This window comes from Lithobates pipiens, unplaced genomic scaffold, assembly GCF_037356315.1.
Source record: "Lithobates pipiens isolate NorthernLeopardFrog02 unplaced genomic scaffold, aLitPip1_a1.2 Scaffold_13, whole genome shotgun sequence".
Lineage (NCBI taxonomy): Eukaryota > Metazoa > Chordata > Amphibia > Anura > Ranidae > Lithobates > Lithobates pipiens.
Window position 1 is genome coordinate 349401465 of NW_027507718.1, and position 23872 is coordinate 349425336.

Genomic DNA, 23872 nt, shown 5'->3' on the forward strand with positions numbered 1-23872 from the left:
TGTCAGTGAAAGATTCTGCCCCTAACGTAGGTGGTGGGTGTAGACACAAGGCCAATTCTTCACTGCTGACAGAACCCTTAGTAACCTCTGGCAGGACCTGATGGTTCATAGGACTGGTTCAAGGAGAATTTAGGAACAGAATATATTTTTAAAAAGTGGTATAAAAGGGAGCTGAATTTTTCAATATATGTACAACGAAAACTGTATATTAATGATTAAAAAACTATTATAGTTAAGGTATTGTATGTAAATAAAGTATATCAGCACCTGCAAAGAATTTACTGTATTTAGAGGGATGAAAATTAGAGTTAGACTTGCTATAGAAGTACTATAGAATAGAAGTTGCATAACCAGAGTCACACGTAAAATACTAGTAGGGAAAAGCAGGACAGGACCAGCTAAGAGAATTAAATATGCTGTTTGATTTGAATCCTTAAATCCTATCTAATTCTGAATCTGTGCACACTGCAATACTTTAATAGAATTATAGAATATGTAACGTTAAGGGACTATTTTTCTGCTTCTGAAGGTCTCTTGAAGAAGCCTAAATCAGAACAGTAATGAGCATTAATAAGAAAGCTGGGTTCATCTGTAAAATGATACTTGTAGGTAAGATGTGCTGTAATGAATTAAGGTTATTACTATGTAAAGAAATCATAGGTAATTAAGCAGTGGGATGTCCTCAGTGGTGGGTTGCTTAAAAGCTGCCATGGGGTGAAGCAAGCTGTTTAAACAATATATTGTTGCTTAGCCATTGCTAAGAACGCATCTCTAACACAACGTTTGAGCAAAAAAAATAAATCAGGTTATTTAAATCAAGCTATTTGACAAATTTAGTTTTGCATGGCTGTAAGTTTTTCCTGTAATCAGGGTTTCATCTGTTTACTGGAGTAGCTTTGTTTCCTTAACCATACTTTTTAGCTAATATTACCAGGGACAGTAACTATTTTAATAAGTCCAGGGACATTAAAAACTTTGTAAATATAACATCTGCTATTTCTTTCATTGTGTAGAACCCCTTTACCAAATGAAGGTGAGTGGGGAACCTCAGGTGGCTTGGTGGGCTAGCATTTCATCTCAGAGCGGAATCCTTGACTCTTTGTGGGGTTGAAGACATTGGGTGGTTGTCACTTTAAGATAGTATAACAGCCGTGACCAACAAACTCAGAGAGAGAGGGATTGGGGAGAAGGATAACTCTAAAAGACCAAAAAATGTAGACTCAGTACCTTTACTCACAGTCAATATAGTAAAATCTTCTTAAAGCCAGACCAACACTCTGTATTATTCAGATTGTAAAGCAGCTTCAATTTCGCACATTAACTTCTTTGACACGTCATCAGAACTCTATGCAATTTCTACAGCTTATACCTAGCTCTTCCAGACACCCTTCAGTAGATACAGTTTCATCCTTAAAGCTCCAATCCAGGTAATCACATTCCAATTACACTTACCCTGATTTTCTTATGAGCAGGATAGCATGAAGCTTCAGGCCACAGGCTTGGGGCCTTCTCTAGCAATGCACACCTTCCCCAAACATCAGGCCTAGGAGGAAAGGAAACACATCAACACATACCTCTTCATCTGGCAAAGCCTGGGCGGCATTCTTCCTAAGGTGTTTGCCATTTCAGTTTTCAAATTTTTTTTTTACAAATACATATGTGAAAATTGTGGCGCGCATTTGTATTCAGCTCCATGGGTCAATACTCTGTAGAACCACCTTTCACTGCAATTACAGCTGCAAATCTTTTTGGGTATGTCTCTACTAGCTTTGCACATCTAGAGAGTGAGATTTTAGCCCATTTTTCTTAAATAGCAAAATGGCTCAAGCTGTGTCAGATTGGATGGCGAGAGTCTGTGAACAGCAATTTTTAGGTCTTGCCACAGATTCTCAATTAGGTTTAGGTCTAGACTTTGGGTCATTCTAGCACATGAACATGCTTTGATCCAAACCATTCCATTGTAGCTCTGGCTGTATGTTTAGGGTTGTTGTCCTGCTGGAAGGTGAACCTCCGCTCCAGTCTCAAGTCTTTTGCAGACTCTTAACAGGTTTTATTCTAAGATTGCCCTGTATTTGACTCCATCCATCTGGCCATCAACTCTGACCAGCTTCCCTTTCCCTGCTGAAGAAATGGTGTGTTCAGGGTGATGTGCAGTGTTAGTTTTCTGCCACACATAGAGTTTTGCGGTTAGGCCAAAAAGTTATATTTTGGTATTATCCGACCAGAGCACCTTCTTCCACATGTTTGCTGTGTCCCCCATGCAGCTTCTCGCTAACTGCAAACAGGACTTCTTATGGATTTCTTTCAACAATGGCTTTCTTCTTGCCACTCTTCCATAAAGGCCAGATTTGTGGAGTGCACAACCAATAGTTGTCCTGTGGATAGATACTCCCACCTGAGCTGTGGATCTCCGCAGTTCCTCCATAGTTACCATGGGCCTCTAGCCTGCTTCTCTGATGAATCCTCTCCTTGCCCGGCCTGTCAGTGTAGGTGGACGGCCATGTCTTGGTAGGTTTGCAGTTGGGCCATACCCTCTCCATTTTCGGATGATAGATTGAACAGTGCTCTGTGAGATGCTGATTGGTTTTTATACAGATCTGCACCAGATTTTGCATACTCCAGTTTTAGTAAACCAACCCCAATATCTGTTGCATAAATATGTATGCTATTTATTTATTTTTAGGCAGTAGTATGGCTGTAAGAAATCCTTTAGTCTGTTTGAGTTCTACTCATTTACACAGTGCAGTCAATTTAAATTCCTACAGGTTGGGAGGTTGGGTGGATTTTTCAATAAGGCGTGGTGGAAGTATTATAAGAAGAAACGGTGCATTGAAGATACAGTTTTTGGATTGTAATATTGAACTGCATATGAAAATCAACTATTTGGGACTTTGATATTATTTTTGGAGTTTTAATACTTCATGCAGTGGCAAATGAGTGCTTTCTATTTTTCTTAATTTTTTTTATAATTTATTAGATGGCCAGAACGTTAGCGGGGCTTTTAAACTAAGTGTTGGGGGGGGGGGGGTCCAGGTGTAGAGCTAGCCAGCATTGAGCAAGCTTCTGCCGGTGCTATTTGGGGTATTAGGGGCAAGGTAACTAGAATCCCAATACCCAAGGTAAGCAAGTTGGCAAATCCAAATTGCAGCCTCGTAACAACTAACAAAGTAATATGTGACCAGACAAAATTATGAGGCATGTACACCAAGGCTAGAAGTCTAGCTAATAAAATAGGAGAACTGGAGCTGTTTATGTACGAGGAGGATATCGATTTTGTGAGAATCTCAGAGACTTGGTTTGACAGCTCACACGATTGGCTGTCCACCATTCAGGGGTATTCCCTATATCGTAGATAGAGGGAGGGTAGGGAAGGGGGAGGGGTGTGCCTGTATATCAAGAATGATGTACAGATAAACGTAAGGAGGACATCACAAATGGAGCAAGGGAGGAGGAGGGCCTTTAAAAAATACAAGGCTGCGGGGTCATTGTCAGCATTCCAACATTAGAAAGAATACAATAAGAAATGTAAGGGTGCAATTAGGGTGGCTAAAACAGACCACGAAAGGCACATAGCAGAGGAGAGTAAAAAAAAAAAAATCTTTAAATACATAAGCAGTAAAAGTGAGACCAGAACATATTGGCCCCATAAAGGATGACAAAGGGAATTTGGTTAAAAAAGACAGAGAAGGCAAACGTTTTAAATGCATTCTTCTCCTCGGGGGGTATAGTATTCATGACTAATGCTAATAAAACGCCACAGAATGTACCCTCATGGCTAACAGAAGACAGTATCAGAAATAGACTTGAAAAACTTAACATAAATAAGTCACCGGGACTAGATGGCTTACACTCGAGGGTCCTTTAAAGAACTCAGTCAGGTGACAGCTGGACTGTTGTTCCTAATTTTTATGGACAGTTTCCTGACAGGGATAGTACTGGCTGTTTGGAGAAAAGCCAACGTAGCACCAATATTTAAGAAGGGACCGAGAAATATCTCTGGGAACTACAGGCCAGTTAGCGTAACATCAATATTCTGAAAGCTATTGGAGGGGATGATAAGGGACTATATCCAAGATTTTAGCAATGAAAACGGTATAATTAGTGGTAATCAGCATGGATTCATGCAGAATCGTTCTTGCCAGACCGATCTATTAAACTTCTATGAGGAGATGAGCTGCCATCTGGATAAAGGAAGGCCTGTGGATGTGGTGTATCTGTATCTTGCAAAGGCATTTGATACAATTCAACATAAACATTTACTTTACAAACTGAGATCTATTGGCATGGACCATAGGATGAGTACATGGATTGAAAACTGGCTGCAGTGGTGGGTCTAAAGGGAGGTGATAAATAGGCAAGTACTTGGAATGGTCTGGTGTGGTAAGTGGGGTCCCCCACGCATCTGTCCTGGGACCAATTCTGTTTAATGTATTGATAAGCAATATAGAGGATGGAGTAATGAGCTCTATCTCAATGTTTTCAGTTGATACAAAGCTAAGCCAGGCAATAACTTCTGAGTGGGACATGGAAACTTTACAAGAAGAGCTAAATAAAATAAGGCGGTGGGCAACTACATGGCAAATGGGGTTTAACATTTAAAAATGTAAGGTAATGCATTTGGGTGCTAAAAATAGGAACACAAGTTACTCGCTAGGGGGAGAACCTCTGGGGGAATCCAGGATGGAAAAGGACCTGAGGTTCCTAGTAGATGACAGGCTCAGCAATGGCATGCAATGCCAAGCTGCTGCAAGCAAAGCCAACAGAACATTGGCATTTATTAAAAAGGGTATTCACTCAAGGGATAAAACGATAATTCTCCCACTCTACAAGACATTGGTCTGGCCACATCTTGAGTATGCCATCCAGTTCTGGTCACCAGTCCTCAAAAAGAATGTGCTGGAACTGGAGAGGGTCCAGAGAAGAGCAACAAAGCTAATAAAGGGGCTGGAGGATCTCCGCTATTAGGAAAGACTACAAGCATTGAACTTATTCTCTGTGAAGAAGAGACGCTTGAAAAGGGATATGATAGTAATGTACAAATACCATACTGGTGACCCTAGCATAGGGAATAAACTTTTGGTGAAAGGGAATTTAAAAGACATGTGCCCATTCACAGATTTTAGAAGAGAAGTGGTTTAACCGTAAACTGCGTAGAGGGTTCTTTACTCTCAGAGATGGGAGAGTGTGGAATTCTCTTCCACAATCAGTAGTATCAGCAGGGAGCGTGATAGTTTGAAAAAAGGAATAGATGGGCACCTTAATGATCACAACATACAGAGATATACACTGTACTATAGACATAAAAAGAAACACACTCACACACCACAGGTTGAACTGGACAGACTGGTGTCTTTTTGTCAGCCTTACCAACTATGTAACTATTTATGAAATGTGTCAATTATTTTGGACTTGAATATTGATTTTTATGAGTTATACATGCTTATGCACACCAATATGTTAGCATTTTATTTGTTTATGAAATGTGATGGTTTTTACAAATGTTTATTTATAATCATTATGCACTACGACACTTTAAATCGGGGGAAAAAAACGTTTTCTCACAGAGCTGTCACCTTGTAAATATAAAATTCAGGTTGAGTTTCATCTCAATAGGACAGCAGCAATGTAATATCTTGACACAAGATCTTGGTGCGGTTCTACCTCCTCTAATGTAACGCTATACTCTTGGGTTTGGTTTCCAGGTTATCATGTGTTCTAACCTTGTGATTTTGTAGTCATTCTCTAACTAGTTCCATTGCCTACTCTAAAAGCATATGGATAAGATAGATGACTTCTGCCTAAATTGGCCTAAAAGAACAAGTCTCACCATACGTACATTTTCTTTATTCTGTCCCCTGGGTAACAAAGTGCATGTAGTAGATTGTCCATTTTTGATTGGTGTAGTGGATCTAGAGGTAGTGTGGTCAACAACGTGCCCCCTTCCCCATCCTGCTGCCTGACCACCCTTCTTTGAAAAAGGTGAATATGTCTGAAGGATTCCAGTCCGCCGGACCAAGTCCGTCAAAGTTCGGTCGCGTGTACGCGGAATAAGTGTACTTGTGTTGGGCACCAGGTGCTTGCCCAAGAACAGCGCTGGTATAATGCAAGCCGAAGGAAGGAACAGGTCAGAGTTACTGCCTCTAGAGGTGCGGTCAGAGGAGATAAAGGGCTCCACAACAGCAATGTGCAGTATACAGTTATGCAGGAGTAGGATCGGTGTACTAACCAGATCTATTTGAAGCTGATAAAGGTGAATAAAGGAAAAACAAAAGAGCACAGGATTTTTCAGGTGGGGGTTTCTATACATGCAGCTAGATGTAGAACATTTGTTCTGTAAGGAACAATCCTGTTTACACTAGCCATTGTTCCTAATGCTAATGATGTCAGCATTACCACAAGCGCCCCCCAGACCCTACGTCCACAGCAGAGTGGGCAGGAGTAACAGAGTACGCATGAGCTAACGGGGACGCTTCTGACAGGAGGTAGACATGCATGAATGGGAAAGAAACAAAATGGATTTGATGTACTAATCCAGCATGCAGCATTTCTTTGCTTAAACAGAAGCATATGTCCACACTGATCACTAGACAGGCAGTTAAAGTGATTATAAGCTCAACATTTACAAAAAAAACAAAAAAAAACAAACAGCATTATATTTACCTGCTCTGTGGCCCCTCCTTTTCTCAGTGTGCCACCATAGGAAGCCATTATATTGTGGCACATCTGCGAGCCCCCTATTGAGACAATGAAGCCTGTGTCCCTTGACACAGACAGTGCGACTCGGCCATGCCCCCTTCTCCCTTGTCCCATGATTTGACTGAAAGCAATGGGGGCCAATGGCTCCCACTGCCTCAGCAAAACCTGCGAGACCGGGAAGTGAGAGGAGAGAGCCACTGCAGACGGACAGAGTGCTAGATCAAGTGTGGACTCAAGCAGGTATTGGGAGGGGGAGAGGCAATACTTTTCACTAAATATTTTTCACCTTAATGTCAGGAATGCATTCAGGGAAGAAAATGTTTAGGCTTTAGAACCACTTTAAGATTTCATGTCTCATAAGACATCTTCTTTAATTATTATGTTACTGAATTGTGACATTATGATACACACTAACAGATTTTAACCAGAGCACCTAGCAAAGATTGATGGGCTTTCCTGGTGAGTGTACTAGGTTGTGGTCCTCAGACACACCCATGCAGATAGCAGCTGAGCTGGGATACAAGAGCGTGGTAACCAGAGATATGCAGAAGTACAGGAACTAAAATAGAGTGAAAGCAATCGCTGATGGTCTAAGCACAGAGACTGTTATGTCAATCAGCATGTGGGATCTGGTGATGCCTATAACCCAGTCCTGGTAGAAAAAGTAGCAGATCAGCTTTGCTGCCCATTTGTTACATACACATACCACTTTCTGAATTATGGCTGTGCAGAGAAGACAGAAGTAGTTTGCTCAGTGCTTCCAGTCTATGCACTCAAGCTCTGAGGTGGGTTCTCCAGTGGATCTCATATCAGGCTTACCCCAAAGAGTTTACTTCCTGGAGCTTCAAGCTTACATAGTAGTATACTGAAGGTAGTCTCTTCCATCAACCTCTGCTTGAAGCTCTTTCATCTCTAGATTATAAAGGAACCAAGCTAGCCTAACCCAAAGTATCCACCCAAGGCAGGGGTCCCCATCAAAGGGGTATTAACCCCTGCTTACAATTAGTGTTCCCATAGAGTTGCTAAGCAGAGAGTGCTTGGACTTGAAGCATTAAGGTAATGGTAACACTGTGCACTCTACACCATTTTTGGAAAACCTGAACTCTGAAAATGGTACAGGTAGTTAACACTAAAAAGGTATCCACTATACTTTGGCAGAAAATGTAAAAAGGACGGCCGCACTCCAAAATTATTTTGTTGTCTATACAAGACAGATTGCGATCGGTAGTCCTACAGCTATGATTAAGTGACTTTAACGGTGCGAAACACATCAGTTATCATCTGCACCTGTGTCTCTGATTGATGAATGGATTAAGCTTTATTCAATAAAGGCATTATTTTGGAATGCGGCCATCCTTTTTTCATTTTCTGACATTTGACTTTGCTGAGCCGGCACCCTTCATCTCCTACTACTAGGATTGTGTGAACAAGCGATACCACCTGGAGCGGTAATTACCTTGATTTGGTGTTTTTGGAATCCACTATACTTTCCTGTTATGTTATTTAAATACCACTATCCGTTATAGTTATATGTTATTTAAATAGACAAATATCCATGTTTTTTTACACAAAATAAAAATCTGAGGAGTGAACAATTGAACAAGGAATACGTTGCATTATTAAGATCACTTATTGTTTTTAAACAGAGTTATAGTTGTTGCTTTCTGTTGGTTTTGAAATTGTGTGTGACAGTTGTATATTACTTTATCAATGCCAGTGCTGGAAGGTTTTTGCCATTTTAAGGTATATTTATATGCTCTACCGTTGTGCTGGACAAATACAGAACAGAAAAAAAATCAGGAATACTCGGGATACATAACATACCACAATAAATCTGATTCATTAGCTTTTCAGATGCTGTATTTTGTAAAATTGGCAAACCAAGCAATTTGGTTTTATTTACCATCCAATAATATGACCTTATATTAGTGTTAGAATGCAGAAAAAGCTTCTGTATTTGTGGGCTATCTTTAGTGAAATATCACAAAACTGCACAAGAAGAGAAATATGAGACCTAGACCTGGCAGACTGAGACCTGCACCATCTGAAACGTCTTCTTTGGAATTCCTGTTCTACCTGTGTTTGCTTCCCCATTAATATCTTCTTACTATCAGCTAAACAAGACTGTTAGGAGCTTGCTTTTATTTCTCTTTGGGAGTGAAAGTAGAATTTATGGATGATGCATAATTTCTTATAGCAGTATTAAACACAAAATCAAAAATGTAATATTTTTCAGCTCATTATTTCAATCATTACTGTTGATCTGATGGCTGCATTTGTTTTATTTTTGGGGGATTTTTTCACTAACACTAACAAACTAAACCATTACTCCAGGTAATATTTTATAAGCAATTATAGGCAGTGTACAGAGGTCAGTAGTATGTAGAGCAGTGTGCATAGGTCAGTAGTATGCATTGCAGTGTAAAGAGGTCAGTAGGATGTATTGCAGTGTACAACTTCTATGGTCGACCATGGTGAAGCCTGTACTGAGTGAAACCTGTCCTGTTAAATCCCTGTATGGTCTTGGCCACTGTGCTGCAGCTCAGTTTCAGGGTTTTGGCAATGTTCTTATAGCCTGGGCCATTTTATGTAGAACAACAATTCTTTTTTTCAGATCCTCTTTGCCATGAGGTGCCATGTTGAACTTCCAGTGACCAGTAGAGTGAGAGCGATAACACCAAATTTAACACACCTGCTCCCCATTCACACCTGAGACCTTGTAACACATGTCACATGACTCTGGGAAGGGAAATGGCTAATTGGGCCCAATTTGGACATTTTCACTTAGGGGTGTACTCACTTTTATTGCCAGCAGTTTAGAAATTAATGGCTGTGTGTTGAGTTATTTTGAGTGGACAGCAGATTTACACTGTTATACAAGCTGTACACTCGCTACTTTACATTGTAGCAAAGTCTCATTTCTTCAGCGTTGTCACAAGAAAAGATATAATAAAATATTTACAAAAATTTGAGGGGTATAGATTCTGCATATAAAATAAATAAAATGCTTATATTGCTTAGGAGATGTATTGGGTTCCACAGAGGCGTAGCTTAAAGCTTGTGGGCCCCAATGCAAAAGTTGACCTGCCCCCCCCCCCCAACTACTTCCAACATGTGTGAAAATACATCCATCGCACGCCAAGATATTCAAAGTGGCTTAAGGGTTTTGAGTTCCCAGAGTTCCTCTTTAAATCAGAGTACAGGGATTACCACTGGATAATCAGAGGACATGGACCCCCCTGGCAGGTCACTTGGCATAGCCTCTTTCCCATCCCAGCACTGTATACAGCCCTCCCCCCACACTACACAGAGCTCAAATCACATTCCTTTACACACAGTCTGTCAGTCTTCACAGGGTGTATCTGGCTTTCATGTTACCCTTCTGACCTGTGAAATTCTCTGGTTGGAATGGCAGTGTAGTTATAGTAGGCAGATATACCCTGTGCAGATCATGGCTAACTGTCTGTGTTGTAAAGGAATGTGATTTCAGCCCTGTGGAGGAGGAACAGTATAGAGTGCAGTAATGGGAAAGGAGTTCAGCAGCCAGGCATAGCATGCAGGGTGGAGGGGGTGGTCAGGGGGCTTTGGGGAGAGGTGCAACTTAGATTTGGGAGGGCAAACCCATGTGACACAAAATCTGGAGCCTGCAGCCAGGTGTTAGGGAAAGGTCACCTCCCAGAGGTGTGCCTTTTCCCCAGTTGGCAGGGAAGTGGGATGAGTAGACATCCCTGAGTGGGGGTTCCAGAGAATCCCAGCTGATGACTAGGAGACACTGAGCAGTGTCATACCTCACCAGTGACATCGGTCCCATCGTGGCTACAGGACGGCACTCTCCTCCTCTTGCCTCGCTGAGCTTGGTTACCCCGTGTTCCTCTATAGTCAGGAAATGGCTCACAGCTTCTCCCCAGCCAATGGGAACAGAGGGTTGTGGACTGTGGAATTCAAAGTAGAAGCCCAGTACTGGAGCGTGGCTGTGATGCCCTAGGGCAGATCGGAGCTGGATTTTGTGAAGGATATGATAATATGACAGGGAGGCTGCAGGGGCCCCCTGGAGCTAGGTTGTGATTGTGACCCCTGAAACCCCTTATGTTACGCCCATGGGGTTCTGTTAACCTTTTGCTTCTTGTGATATAGGATTGTGTGGTGTGTAACTGATTGTTATTTTCTTAGACATAACTGTAGCATTTTTTATGAAAATGGCTCCAATATGAATATATTTTGGCTCTGGTAGTTAGAAAAAAAAACACTCAGAATATGTATTGCTTTAAACTGCACTGCTAGATTATGATGGGGAATTTTATGACGAGGCTCATCTATTTGTCATTCTGTATAATATTCCCTGTTTCAGATCTTAATTGGATCTGCATTTTAGTGTGCTGTTTTATGAAGTGTGTCACCCTCTCTGGCTGTCCACTACAGACAGACATAAGATTTAAATCTGACTTTTTTCATCACTCACTTGTGAATTTTGGTGAAATGAGAGTGCCATTGTGTTCCCATTCTCCACATGGTTTGGGGTCAACAGACCTCATTATAACCACACAGCCTCCCACCCCACAACATTTAAAAAATGTTTGGTATATGTAAATTTTTTTGGAGCTGTGAAATCAGATTGCTAGGACCGAAGGAGGACAAAGAGTTCAGAGCTGGAATGTGAAGAAGCTGAGTACTGTTTTTTTTAGATTTTTTTTTAAACCCAGAGTAGAGAGGAAAGGGACTAAAACAAAAAAGTGACCCTATTAGGTTTAACATCTGGATTAAAGTCCCTTAACCACTTAAAGTGGAGGGCCACCCTGAAAAAAAAAATACATTAAAAATTATTAAAAAATCATAAAAAAAAAAAAAAAATGAAAACAATTTTTTTTTTACTTACCAGAAATGCCTGTTGCTAGGCACATCATCCTAATCTGCCTCTTCCTCCTCCGCGGAGATCTTCTTTCTTCTCTCCTCCGTGCGGCGTCTTCTGGGTAATGGTTCGCGCTGTGTTCTGGGAACTGTGTGTCCCAGAACACAGTGCGTCCCATTCACAAAGCGCTGCGCGACTCGCGCATGCGCAGTAGGAAACGGGCAGTGAAGCCGCAAGGCTTCACTGCCTGTTTCCCTTAGATCGAATGGTGGCGCCGGGACCCGACATCGCGGGCACCCTGGACAGGTAAGTCGGCTTATTAAGTCAGCAGCTACAGTGTTTGCAGCTGCTGACTTTTAATTTTTTTTTTTTTAACCGGCCCTCCTCTTTAACCACTTGCCGCCCGCCCTATAGCAAATAGACGGCGGCAAAGTGGTTTCATAATCCTGACCGGACGTCATATGACGTGATCAGGATTATGAGCCGCTGCGCGCCCCCGGGGGCGCGCATCGCGGCGATCGTTGTTGCGGGGTGTCAGTCTGACACCCGGCAACTACGATCTCGGTAAAGAGTCTCCGACGGAGACTCTTTACCACGTGATCAGCCGTGTCCAATCACGGCTGATCACAGTGTAAATAGGAAAAGCCGGTGATCGGCTTTTCCTCACTCGCGTCTGTCAGACGCGAGTAGAGGAGAGCCGATTGGCTGCTCCTCTGACAGGGGGGGGTCTGTGCTGATCGATTATCAGCACAGCCCCCCCGAGGATGCCCACACTGGACCACCAGGGACGCCACCAGACCACCAGGGATGCCAAGGACAAGGTATGCCACCCTAGACCACCAGGGATTCCAGTCAGTGCCACAATGGATGCCAATCAGTGCCCATAATGGATGCCAATCAGTGCCCACAATGGGCATCACTGATTGGCATGCATTATTGATTGGCACTGATTGGCATCCATTAGTACAATATATTATAATACAATGCCGCCTATCAGTTCCCACCTGTGCCGCCTACCCATGCCCACCTGTGCCGCCTACCCATGCCCACCTGTGCCACCTAACCCATGCCCACCTGTGCCACCTATCCATGCCCATCCATGCCAATTTGTGCCACCTATCAGTGCCCATCCGTGTCGCCCATCAGTGCCACTCATCAGCACCGCCTATCAGTGCCACATATCGGTGTCCATCAATGCCACCTCATCAGTGCCACTTCATTGGTGCCACCTCATCGGTGCCCATCAGTGCCGCCTTATCATTGCCCATCAGTGTAACCCCATCAGTGAAGGAGAAAACTTACTTATTTGCAAAGTTTTGAAACTGAAACAAAAAAATTTTCAGTATTTTTTTATTTGTTTAGCAAAAAATAAAAACCGCAGAGGTGATCAAATACCACCAAAAGAAAGCTCTATTTGTGGGAAAAAAATGATAAAAATTTCATTTGGGTACAGTGTAGCATGACCGCGCAATTGTCATTCAAAGTGCGACAGCGCTGAAAGCTCAAAATTGGTCTGGGCAGGAAGGTGTTTAAGTGCCCGGTATTGAAGTGGTTAAGTACTGTATGGATTTGCCCCCTTAATGACTAGGACATTTCTTGTGATACGGCACTGTGAGGCTTTATCTGACAATTGCGCGGTCGGACGACGTTCTATCCAAACAAAATGTATGTCCTTTTTTCCCACAAAGAGAGCTTTCTTTTGGTGGCATTTGATCACCTCTGCGGCTTTTATTTTTTGCGCTATAAACAAAAAAAGACCCATCATTTTGAAAAAAAGCTATATTTTTGACAGTAAGTATATACATCCTTCAGTCAGGGTTTATGCTTTGCTGAAATATTTTACTATAATGATAGAGTCACTTTAAGGACTAGCACAAGACATTTTTGATGTTAAAGTTATATTTTTAATGTAATGGATAGGCTGGCATTTAGTATTGGGCTGCAGTTCCGTGCAGCTCCTCTCGCTTTTTTTTCTGCTCTATGCAATCTGTTTCTGGTCAGTTTCCAGTGCAGAAACTGGAAACTGACTGCATGGTGTGAACTAGAGCCATTGGAATACATGGAAATCACTGTTCATGCATTTTGTGCAGAAAAAAAGCACAAGGAACTGAACGGAACTGCGTCTGGTGTGAACTAACACTAAGGACTGGTCAAATGAAGGAACTCAAGGATCTCAAATGCAAAGTTTCCATTTAATATCGTTTTTATGAAAACTCAAAATGTAATTAATTCTGAACCAACTATGTAACAACCCACTTAACCTCCTACTTTACTGCACTGTTTCAAGAGTACTTGTGAACTGAACATCCATTTTATACTGTTATAGACGTATCAACTATTTTGTTTTGTAGGTCAGTTGTGCTGAAATTAATGCATCGAGATGAAGTTCGTTTTGGGAATCTTGCCATTCCTTCTGTTTTCTCTTTGGCTGGATGGAGTGCATTCTAAAGAGAAGTCATCAAAAAAAGGGAAGGGGAAGAAGAAGCAATATCTCTGCCCATCGTATGTCATTCTTTATTATTGCTCTCTATTGTTCTTATTTAAATTGTGTTTATTTTGGGAAAAGGCATTAATGTATCACATATAATATATATATATATATATATATATATATATATATATATATATATATATATATATATATATAGTCAATTTTGAAATATGATTTCAATGTTTATACAGTAAACTGTATTTTAAATTGTTTAGTATGGTACTTCTATGATACAATGTTCCCTCCTCATTTGTCGGTCATTTTGGTCTGATCTATATAGTTATATACAAATGCACTATTTGTTTTTCAAAAAGTGTTTTACAGTATCATCCGATTTCTACATTGCTGCATTTGTACAGTATGTGTCAAAAGCCAATATAAAGGAATAGTAGTGGTAAAAAAAAAATCACTTATGGGTTTAATTTTTTATTTTTTGTTCCTCTTCCTTGTATAGGGGTTGTAAAGGTTAATTAAAAAAAATATATATAATAATATATATATATATATATATATATATATATATATATATATATATATATATATATATATATATAAACATGTTATACTTGCCTCTTCTGTGCAAGGGTTTTGAGTGGCCCCAATCCTCCTCTTCTGAGGTCTCCCAGTGACGCTTCTGGCTCCTCCCCACATCAAGTGCCCACTTAAAGACCTGCATTCCAAGGGAACCATTGACACAGACAGCAGGACTCGGCCCAGCCCCCCGGCTCCTGTGTCACTGGATTTTATTAACAGCAGAGGGAGCCAATGGCTGTGTTGCTATCAATCTATCCAATGAGGCCCCAAGACAGTGGCTGGAGCTGCTGTGCTCTTCTCCATCAATGGAATGATCAGGTTCAGGCCTTAAGGGGAAAACCCGCCTGTGTGTAGGCTCCGGCAGACCTTTTCTTGCCAAAAGTCCAGCGGACTTAGAAGTTTTGACTCAAAATTGTCCGCCGGACAGTTCGCCCAGCTGTGTGCTAGTCTGCCGGACTTTTGAAATTAACGGACTTGCCCACACATGGAGAAAAGTCCGTTCATTTTTAACGCGGCTCCAGATAGACGAGACTAGCAAAGGAAGTCAATGTCGCCATCTCCATCGGCGAGATTGACACCTCGCGAGCCCTGTCGTCTGGTATGGATTTAAAGGGGAATCCCTACGCCGAAAAAACAGAGTGGGGGACCTCCCCAAAGTCCATAGCAGACCCTTATCCGAGCACACAGCCCGGCCAGTCAGGAAAGGGGGTGGGGACGAGCGAGGGCCCCCCCCCCTGAGCCGTACCAGGCTGTGTACCCTCACCATGTGGAGGTGCTTTGGGGAAGGGGGGCCTGTGGCCTCCCCACCCCAAAGCACGTTGTCCCCATGTTGATGAGGGCAAAGGCCTCTTCCCGACAACCCTGGCCGTTGGTTTCTCAGGGTCTGCGGGCGGGGGGCTTATCAGAATCTGGGAGCCCCCTTTAATAAGGTGGTACCCCTACCCATTCACCTGGGAAAAAGTTTAAATAAAAACACACAACACAGGTTTTTAAAATACTTTATTAGACAGCTCCTGGGGTCTTCTCTTCTTCCGTATTCGGAGGTCTTCTCGCCAGACTCCTTTGCTATCTTCTGCTAGCTCTTTTACTCGGCCCGGCTTTCTCTGTAGTCGCCGCTGCCGTCAGGGGGTCTTCTCCCGACTTCGGGTCTTGTCCCGCTCTTCGAGGGTCTTGTCCCGCTCTTCGGTTCTTCTTGCCGGGCCTCCTCTTTCTTCTTCCAGCTCTTTTACTAGCGTTGGCCCGGTCTTCTGTCGCTGTCACTGTTGCCACCGCCGCCTTCTGCTTTTTCTTCTTCTTCTCTTCTTCTTCCTTCTTCCGATGTTGACATGACACTCTCTCCGGCCGTAATGCTTGGGACACGTTGTGTGGCAACTTATATAGGGACAAGGGGCGGGGTCACCGGGTGATGTCACATGGTGACCCCACCCCTTATGATGTCACAGTCCCAGCATCCTCCGGGACTGTAGGGCTTCCCCTTTAAATCCATACCAGGCGACGGGGCTAGCGAGGTATCAATCTCGCCGATGGAGGCGGCGACATTCACTTCTTGTGCTAGTTCCGTGTACCTAGAGCCACATTCAAAATGAACGGACTTTACTCCATGTGTGGGCAAGTCCGTTAATTTGAAAAGTCCGGTCATGTGTGGGCAGATCCGCTTGGGAAAGTCTGGCAGGCCTCCGCTGCAAAATACGGCGGGTTGTCCGCCGGACTAAATCCGCCGGACTAAGTCCGCCAGATAGTCCAATAGTGTGTACACAGCATTAGAAGGGAAGGTCGTGATCCTGTGTCTCTACAAAGCAGGAACACGGATCTCTGTCTTTCCATAGTAAAAGCATCCCCCACACTGTTAGAAAGCATTCCCCAGGCACACATTTAACCCTTTGATCACCCTTGATCTTAACCCCTTCTCTGCCAGCATCATTAGCATATATAGCATATTTTTAGCACTGATCACTGTATTAGTGCCACTGGTCCCCAAAAAGTGTCACTTAGTGTCTGATTTGTCCAGCGCAATATCACAGTCCTGCTATAAGTCGCTGATCGCCACCATTACCAGTAGAAAATAAATTAAAATTCCATAAATCTATCCCATGGTTTGTAGACCATGCAAACCAACTAATATATGCTTATTGGGATTTTTTTTTACCAAAAACGAAGCATAAATATACATGTATACAATATATAATACATATTGACCTAAATTGATGAAGAAATTTAATTTTTTTCCCCATTTTTTTTATTGGGTATGTTTTATTGCAGAAAGTAAGAAATATTGTCTTTTTTTTTTTTCAAAATTGTTGGTCTTTTTTTGTTTCTATTGCAAAAAAAATAAAAACTGCAGAGGTCAAATACAACCAAAAGAAAGCTCTATATATGGGGAAAAGGGACATAAATTGTATTAGGGTACAGCGTTGCAGGACCATGTAATTGTCAGAAAGTAAGTAACGCAGTGCCATATTGCCTGGTCATGAAGGGGGGTAAACCTTCTGGAGGGCAAGTGGTTAAAGGAATGTGGCAGGGGCTGTGTCCTGTGCCTATATACATTTCCTAATAGGTGTCCCTCATTCCAATCTCAAAAAGTTGGGCAGTATGCTGGTGTGCTATGAAAAATATTTTCCTTGTTGATATGCCCTGATCTAGTTACTTCATTGTGAGTGCAATTTAATAATTTTATTTATTAAAAGGCATTGTACCTGTACTATTTGGGGCATTTTGTTGTGGAAACCTAAACCTGGAATTGACGAGCTTTCAGTTCTGGGTTTCAGGTTCAGAGAAGCCAGAGTATGTGAGATCTCTGCATATCTGGCAGAAGAGGAGCAGCACTGTATACAGCTGTCCTTTAAACAGTGCAATACAGCTGCATGGTTGTTGTGTTGTCATAGTCTCTATAGTGACATAGTTAGGTTGAAAAAAAATCCATCTAGTTCAAGCATTAATAAAAATTGAACCAATGCATTCAAACCTTCCAAAAGCAGAACCATTTACCCACAGTTGATCCAGAGGAAGGCAAAAAACATAAAGTATTGACCTATTTGCTCCAACAGAGGAACAATCTCTTCCGTATCCCCAAAGGCAACCAAAGAGTCTATGGATCAACCATTTCTGGTGTTTTTATTCTAAATGTTAATAACCAGTCATATTCTGTGCATTCAGGAATGCATCCAGCACTTCTTTTAAACAACTAACTGAGCTGGCTGGAACTAGTTCCTGAGAAAGTCTATTTCAATCCTTTACAACTCCTACTTTCCATGTATTAACATTATGCCTCTTTTCCTCCACAAACAAAGAGTGCCCCTTTGTCCTTTGTAATGACCCTAAAGTCTATTCCACAATTATACAGCTTTTACTGTGAAAAAGTAAACCTTCTATCCGTGGAGGCTAAACATCTTTTCCGCCAAAAGAGTGCCCCCTTGTCCTTTGTAATGACCTTTAAAGAGGAGCTCCAGTCATATTTGTGTTTATTAAAAGTCAGCAGCTACAAATATTGTAGCTGCAGACTTTTAATAAACAGACACACACCTATCCCAGGATCCAACGATAAACCCTCACTGACCTCTATTGGCAACCCATTTATTTTAAACGGCCCATTCATTTTTGTAGATGCAGAGCACCACAACGCTCTGTTCTGAATTTACATTGGGTTGAAGTAATGCACATGTTGACACAAAAAAATAAGTGGGAAGCCATTTTGGTTGCTATCTCAGTAGCTCAGCTCTTCTCAGGTCCAGGCTGGGCCTAAAAATAAGCCCGGGCATTTTAGACTTAGCAGCCCGGAGGGGTTGGAGGCATTCACCAGGGCGGGTGGGCAGTTTTCAATGAGATTTGGGGTTTCAGGATGTGTTAATTTGATTAGGTACCTGTTTTAGTTTAATGTGACAGATTGGGGCCAGTGTAGGTCAGAGCTGCCATATGATGCTGTTTTCTTGTCTTACTTTAAAGTGGTTGTATATCCTTTTTTTTTATTTTTACCTACAGGTAAACCTATAATAAGGCTTACCTGTAGGTAAAATGAATATCTCCAAAACCTGTACAGTTTAGGAGATATTCACTTTCCATGCAGCCGCTGACGTCAGAAGTGTATGTGCTGTGAAGGCCCGGCTGAAGGTCTGGCAGGCGCTTACCTGTAAAATCCTTTTCTTGGAATACACCATGGATCAGAGAGCCTTAAGAAATTACTTACTGGGTTATAGGCCACCTTCAAGTTCACTCCCTATATACCCCCTCCTCCTTCCAGGAGCACATTTTGTAGCAAAGCAATATACTTAAATCCGAAAAGAGAGGAGGTACCTCTGTGTCCCATGATGTACTCCAAGAAAAGGATTTTACAGGTAAGCTGTTATAAAAATCCTATTTTCTTTATCGTACATCATGAGACACAGAGCCTTAAGTAATTACTTCATGGAATGTCCCATAGCAATGCTACTTGAGGGGAGGGAGACACAACCTGTAGGGCACCCCCGGACCTGAGGACCTATACTGCTGCCTGCAGCACATTGCGCCTGAAGGCGATATCCTCATATCTCCTTACATCCACCTGAAAATTTTGTGAAAAAAACTAAAATTTTGTGAATGTATGCACTGAAGACCAAGTTGCAGCCTTACAAATCTGAGCCATGGAGGCCTGGTGATGCACTGCCCAAGAAGCACTAACCGCCCTGGTAGAGTGCGCCTTAACTTTAAAAGGGGGAATCTTACCCCTTAAATTATACGTTTGAATTATAACTTGCTGAATACACTTAACGACAGTGGATTTCGATGCTGCCTGTTCTTTCTTAGGACCCTCTGGCAGAATAAATAAGAATAAATAAGACATCAGTCTTATTACGAATCATTACGAGTCATTACGAATCATACGAATCTGAGCAGTTGTCTTTAAATAGATATTCACTGCTCTCACCATATCAAGACAATGTAGTGACTTTTCTTCCCTGGAACATGGTTTTGGAAAAAAACTATGGCAGGACAATATCTTGGTTCAGGTGAAAACCTGAAACCACTTTTGGTAAAAAGTCTGGACGAGGACGTAACGCATCCTCATGAATAATCAAATATGGCTCTTTACAAGAAAGAACAGCTCATTCCAAAACCCTCCATGCTGAGGATATACCCTGTTTCCCCTAAAATAAGACCTAGCGTGATTGTCGATGTTGGCTGCAATATAAGCCCTACCCCCCAAATAAGCCCTACCCTGTTTCCCCAAAAATAAGCCCTACCCTGAAAATAAGACCTACAAGGACTTTAACTAGGGCTTATTTGGGGGGTAAGGCTTATATTGCAGCCATCACCGACAATCACGCTAGGTCTTATTTTAGGGGAAACAGGGTAGCAACCAAAAATACCAACTTCCTTTTCAGAAGGACTAAGGGAATATGTTGTATCGGTTCAAATGGCTGTTTTTGTAACAGACAACACTAAGTTAAAGTCCCAAGGATTCAAGGGAGGTTTAACTGGCAGATTAAGCTGCATCAGCCCTTGCATAAAACCCCAGACTAAAGAATGTGTAGCAAGCGGTCTTTGAAATAAGACCGATAAAACTGAGACTTGGCCTTAGTACTAATAGTACTCAAGGCCAATTTAATTTCTACCCCTAATTGTGGAAAGGCAAGAATTCTGCCTATGATTTAGGTCCAAGGGTGCCAACCCTTGAATTCACACCAGGAAACGTAAGCCCTCCAGACCCTATAATATATATAGTTATATATATATATATATTATATATATATATATATAGTTCTGGAAGCTGGCTTCCTTGCATTAATCAGGGTAGAGATAACTGACCCGGAAAGCCCATGTTTCTTCAGAACGTGGGTTTCAATAGCCAAGCCATTAAATTTAGTGACCATAAGGTAGGATGGAATATTGGTCCCTGTGAGAGCAGATCTGGCCTTAGTGGGTCTGACATCTCCATTTGGTTTTGGTTCCATAAAAAGACTTGAATAAAACCCCAAACCTTGCTCGTTTGTGGGGATCTGTATGAACACCCCTTGAGATATTAATCGGTCTAGTGCTTGAAACAGAGATTGTCTTTTCTCTGGATCTTTGGGAATGCTTGACCTCAGGAAACGAGACGGTGCAAAGTCCCGAAATTACAGTTTGTACCCCAGCGTTATCGTGGAGATGACCCATCTGTCCTGAATTTCCTCTTGCCAGACTTCTGAAAACTGCAGAAGTCTTCCCCCCACCTTGGTGAGGGGGGGTTGCCTCTTCATGATGAGGCTTTAGTATTCTGCTTTGCAGGTTTACGGCCCCGGGACTTCTTTTAAGCCTGGGTCTGACCCTGAGGTTTTCCTCTAGAGTCTGACAGCGGAGGCCGTCACCACTGCCTAGAGGCGGAAGCCCCTGGCACAGGGGAAAGAGCCAGTTTAAATGAAGGGCGTTTATACTTTCTTTTGACTGGCAAAAGAGAACTTTTCCCAATAGAAATTGTTTGGAGATATTTGTCCAAATCTTCCCCAAATAGCCGCTCCCCATGAAAAGGGAACCCAGTTAGGAGGTTTTTACATGGTGCTTCACCTGACCAATTTTTTAACCACAGTATTCTACGCATATGTACTAGCATAAACGTAAGGCGGGATGCCTGGTGAATAGAATCTTTAATGGCATCTATGTAGGTAGTTCAGCCAATTCCCGGGCTTGTTGTGGAACCTCTTTAAGGGCCTATCGAAATTGGTCCTTTAGGGATTGACAGACACCTATTGCAGTGACTGCAGGCTGAGTAACGGCTCCTGCCGAGGAAAAAGCAGATCTTAATTCCAACCTCTTAACTCTTGGATCCTCAAGCATTTGTGCATTGTCTACTGGACAAGTTAGGCTTTTATTCACACTGGAAATCACAGCATCAACTGCTGGTACTTTCTCCTCCATGGGATAAAGAACTGCAAATCTCTTTGGAGGCAGAAAATGCTTATCCGGGTAATCCCATTCAGCAAAAAGAAGCTGTTCTAGTAATGCATGGACATGCAAAGGCTGTGAAGGTTTTAAGGAACCCAAGGAAGAAAGCGAGCTTTCAGCAGACTCTGTTAGGGGTAGCGTGAAAGTATACCAAACCATCTCCGTAAGAAATTGTATCAGCAATTTCTCAGATTGTGAGGCTGAGGAATCATTGGTTTGTTTTTCTTCCTGATCGCCTGAGGGTAACACCTTATCCTTTGGCCACTGTTCCCCTTGCAAAGGGTCTAAAGCAGGAGAGGGGGATCTAGCACGCTTCTTATCCATTTGAATGGAGGATGCGATTAAGACCCCTTTCACACTACCAGCATTTTTCAGGTGCTACAGCGCTAAAAATAGCACCTGTTTAGCACCTGAAAAAAGCGGCTCCATTCACTCCAGTGTGAAAGCCAGAGAGCTTCCACACTGGAGAAGTGTGCTGACAGGGCATCAGAAAAATTCCTGCCATCTGCCAGCAGCTTAGCCTCTTAGGAGTGGTGAAGGAGCGGTGAACTCACCACTCCTCCACTGCTCCTCCTCCACTGCTCCCCATTTTGCAGCGCTGCAATACTGACGGCACCATTTTGCGGGCGGAGGGCAGAGCCCTGTCACGAGCAGGCAAAAGACAAAACAACTATAACAGTAACAGTTAATAGTAACAGTCTGAGCAATAACCATGGGACCTCCGAACCCCCTTGGCGGGGGGGGGATAATGTAAGGGGGTACAACGCTGATGTTCCCCTAACCCTCCGGTTCCTTCAGGGGGGAGAAAAGAAAGCATTTGGCAGATTTCTTTACCTGAGAAAAAAATCCCCCTGCACAAGCTGCTGCAGCCACACATAGACTGACCGAGCTTTACAGTGAAGATAACAGATTAAGGTATGTGCATAGACTCCCTCTAGTGGAGAATTAAGGCATGATAACATTTTTTCCTTTAAAGAAGAAAGCATATGTGGACTTTTTAGTTCCTAAGTTTGTTCCCTTACCTTATCCCCGCCACAGTATTTGCTGAATTAACAGACAATCCAACCTTCACCCATCACGGCGGTCTGCGTTTAGCAAACCTTCAAGGACCAGATCCCTTAATATCAGGGTTTCACTCCCTTGGACCTGTAAAAGCACCCCACCAGGAAAGCTTTATGTAATGTAGCATAACCAAAGCCCTGGGTCCCAGGGTTCAGTCCTACAAAGAGAGGCGTTACAGGTAAAACCTCGTGCTTCGGATACAAGGCCCAGGTGCCAATTAACTTTGGCCTCAGTGGCACTTTGGATGGATCCGGTCTGTGGAGGCTATTTAAATCCAGCATGGATCCCTCCTAGAGCTCTTTAGAGCACATCTTCACTCGTGATCAACACCTTAGACACTGGCGAAAAAACTGATGTGCTCCTGGAAGGAGGAGGGGCTATATAGGGAGTGAACTTCCTGGATTTGGGTATATTAGTGTCCATCACCTGAAGGTGGCTTATAACCCATTAAGTAATTACTTAAGGCTCTGTGTCCCATGATGTACGATAAAGAAAAACTATTATTCACAGAGCCACTTATTACCCACGGAGCCAGTTATTACTCACAAAGCCAGTTATAAATGATTACTCAAAGAGCCAATTATTACTCACAGAACCAGGCAATAAATTATTACTCACAGAGCCAGTTATAAAAAAAAAAGAAAGATCATAGTTACCATTAAAGAAAGGAGCACTCTCTTACCCTGAGCATCAGATTTAACTCCTACACTGGTGGGAAGAGGAGTGGGTATACACTAGCTTCCCTATATGCGGCCGCAGCACCTCGCCGGCTTTCATGTGCAGGAGGCGGGTATGAGACCCGCCTCCTGCACTTGCAAGCCAGCAAGATGCTGCAGCCGCATATAGGGAAGCCTTGGAAGTGGCTTCTCCTCTTCTGGTGTCCTGGTTGCCAGGTGACGGTGGCTGCGAGGCACATGCGCGAACCATGACTTTCAGTTGCCATGGTGGGTGGGGGAATGGAGAGACTTTCCAATCCTCCCACCATCACCAGGCAATGGGCAAATACAGGCATAATTATTCACCCGCGGCCGGATCTGCTAGCTTTTTTCAAGACATGCGGCCTGGCGGCCTCCGGCCCATCGTGCAAACGCGTGGTCTGCCCTATGGCCAGTCCGGCTCTTCTTCCTCTACCAGAGCACCTGCTCTGTCTTTACATTAGAAATTAGACGATTGAAGACTGCCAAATTACTGCTGGGAGGAAAAATCAAGGTAGTCAAAGTTGGCTTAGAAAATTATTTCAGCGCTGTTGCTAAGAAGTTTGATGATGAATTGTTCCACAGTGTCTGCAGCTTCGAAGGTCAGTAATAGTTGTTTTAAAGCTCATTTACCGCTTGTTAAGAATATGTAAACAT

At 42.7% G+C, this 23872-nt stretch overlaps 1 protein-coding gene across 2 annotated transcripts in view; it reads left to right on the forward strand.

Moving 5' to 3' along the window:
• The window catches only part of GLRB (glycine receptor beta), a 202994-nt gene that overhangs the window by 22692 nt on the left and 156430 nt on the right, over positions 1-23872 (forward strand). For both annotated transcript variants that reach the window (XM_077477106.1, XM_077477105.1), the window contains one exon: positions 13894-14044. In XM_077477106.1, the coding sequence (XP_077333232.1) occupies positions 13923-14044 (122 nt within the window). In that variant the 5' untranslated portion in view covers positions 13894-13922. The remainder of the gene's footprint in view (positions 1-13893; positions 14045-23872) is intronic.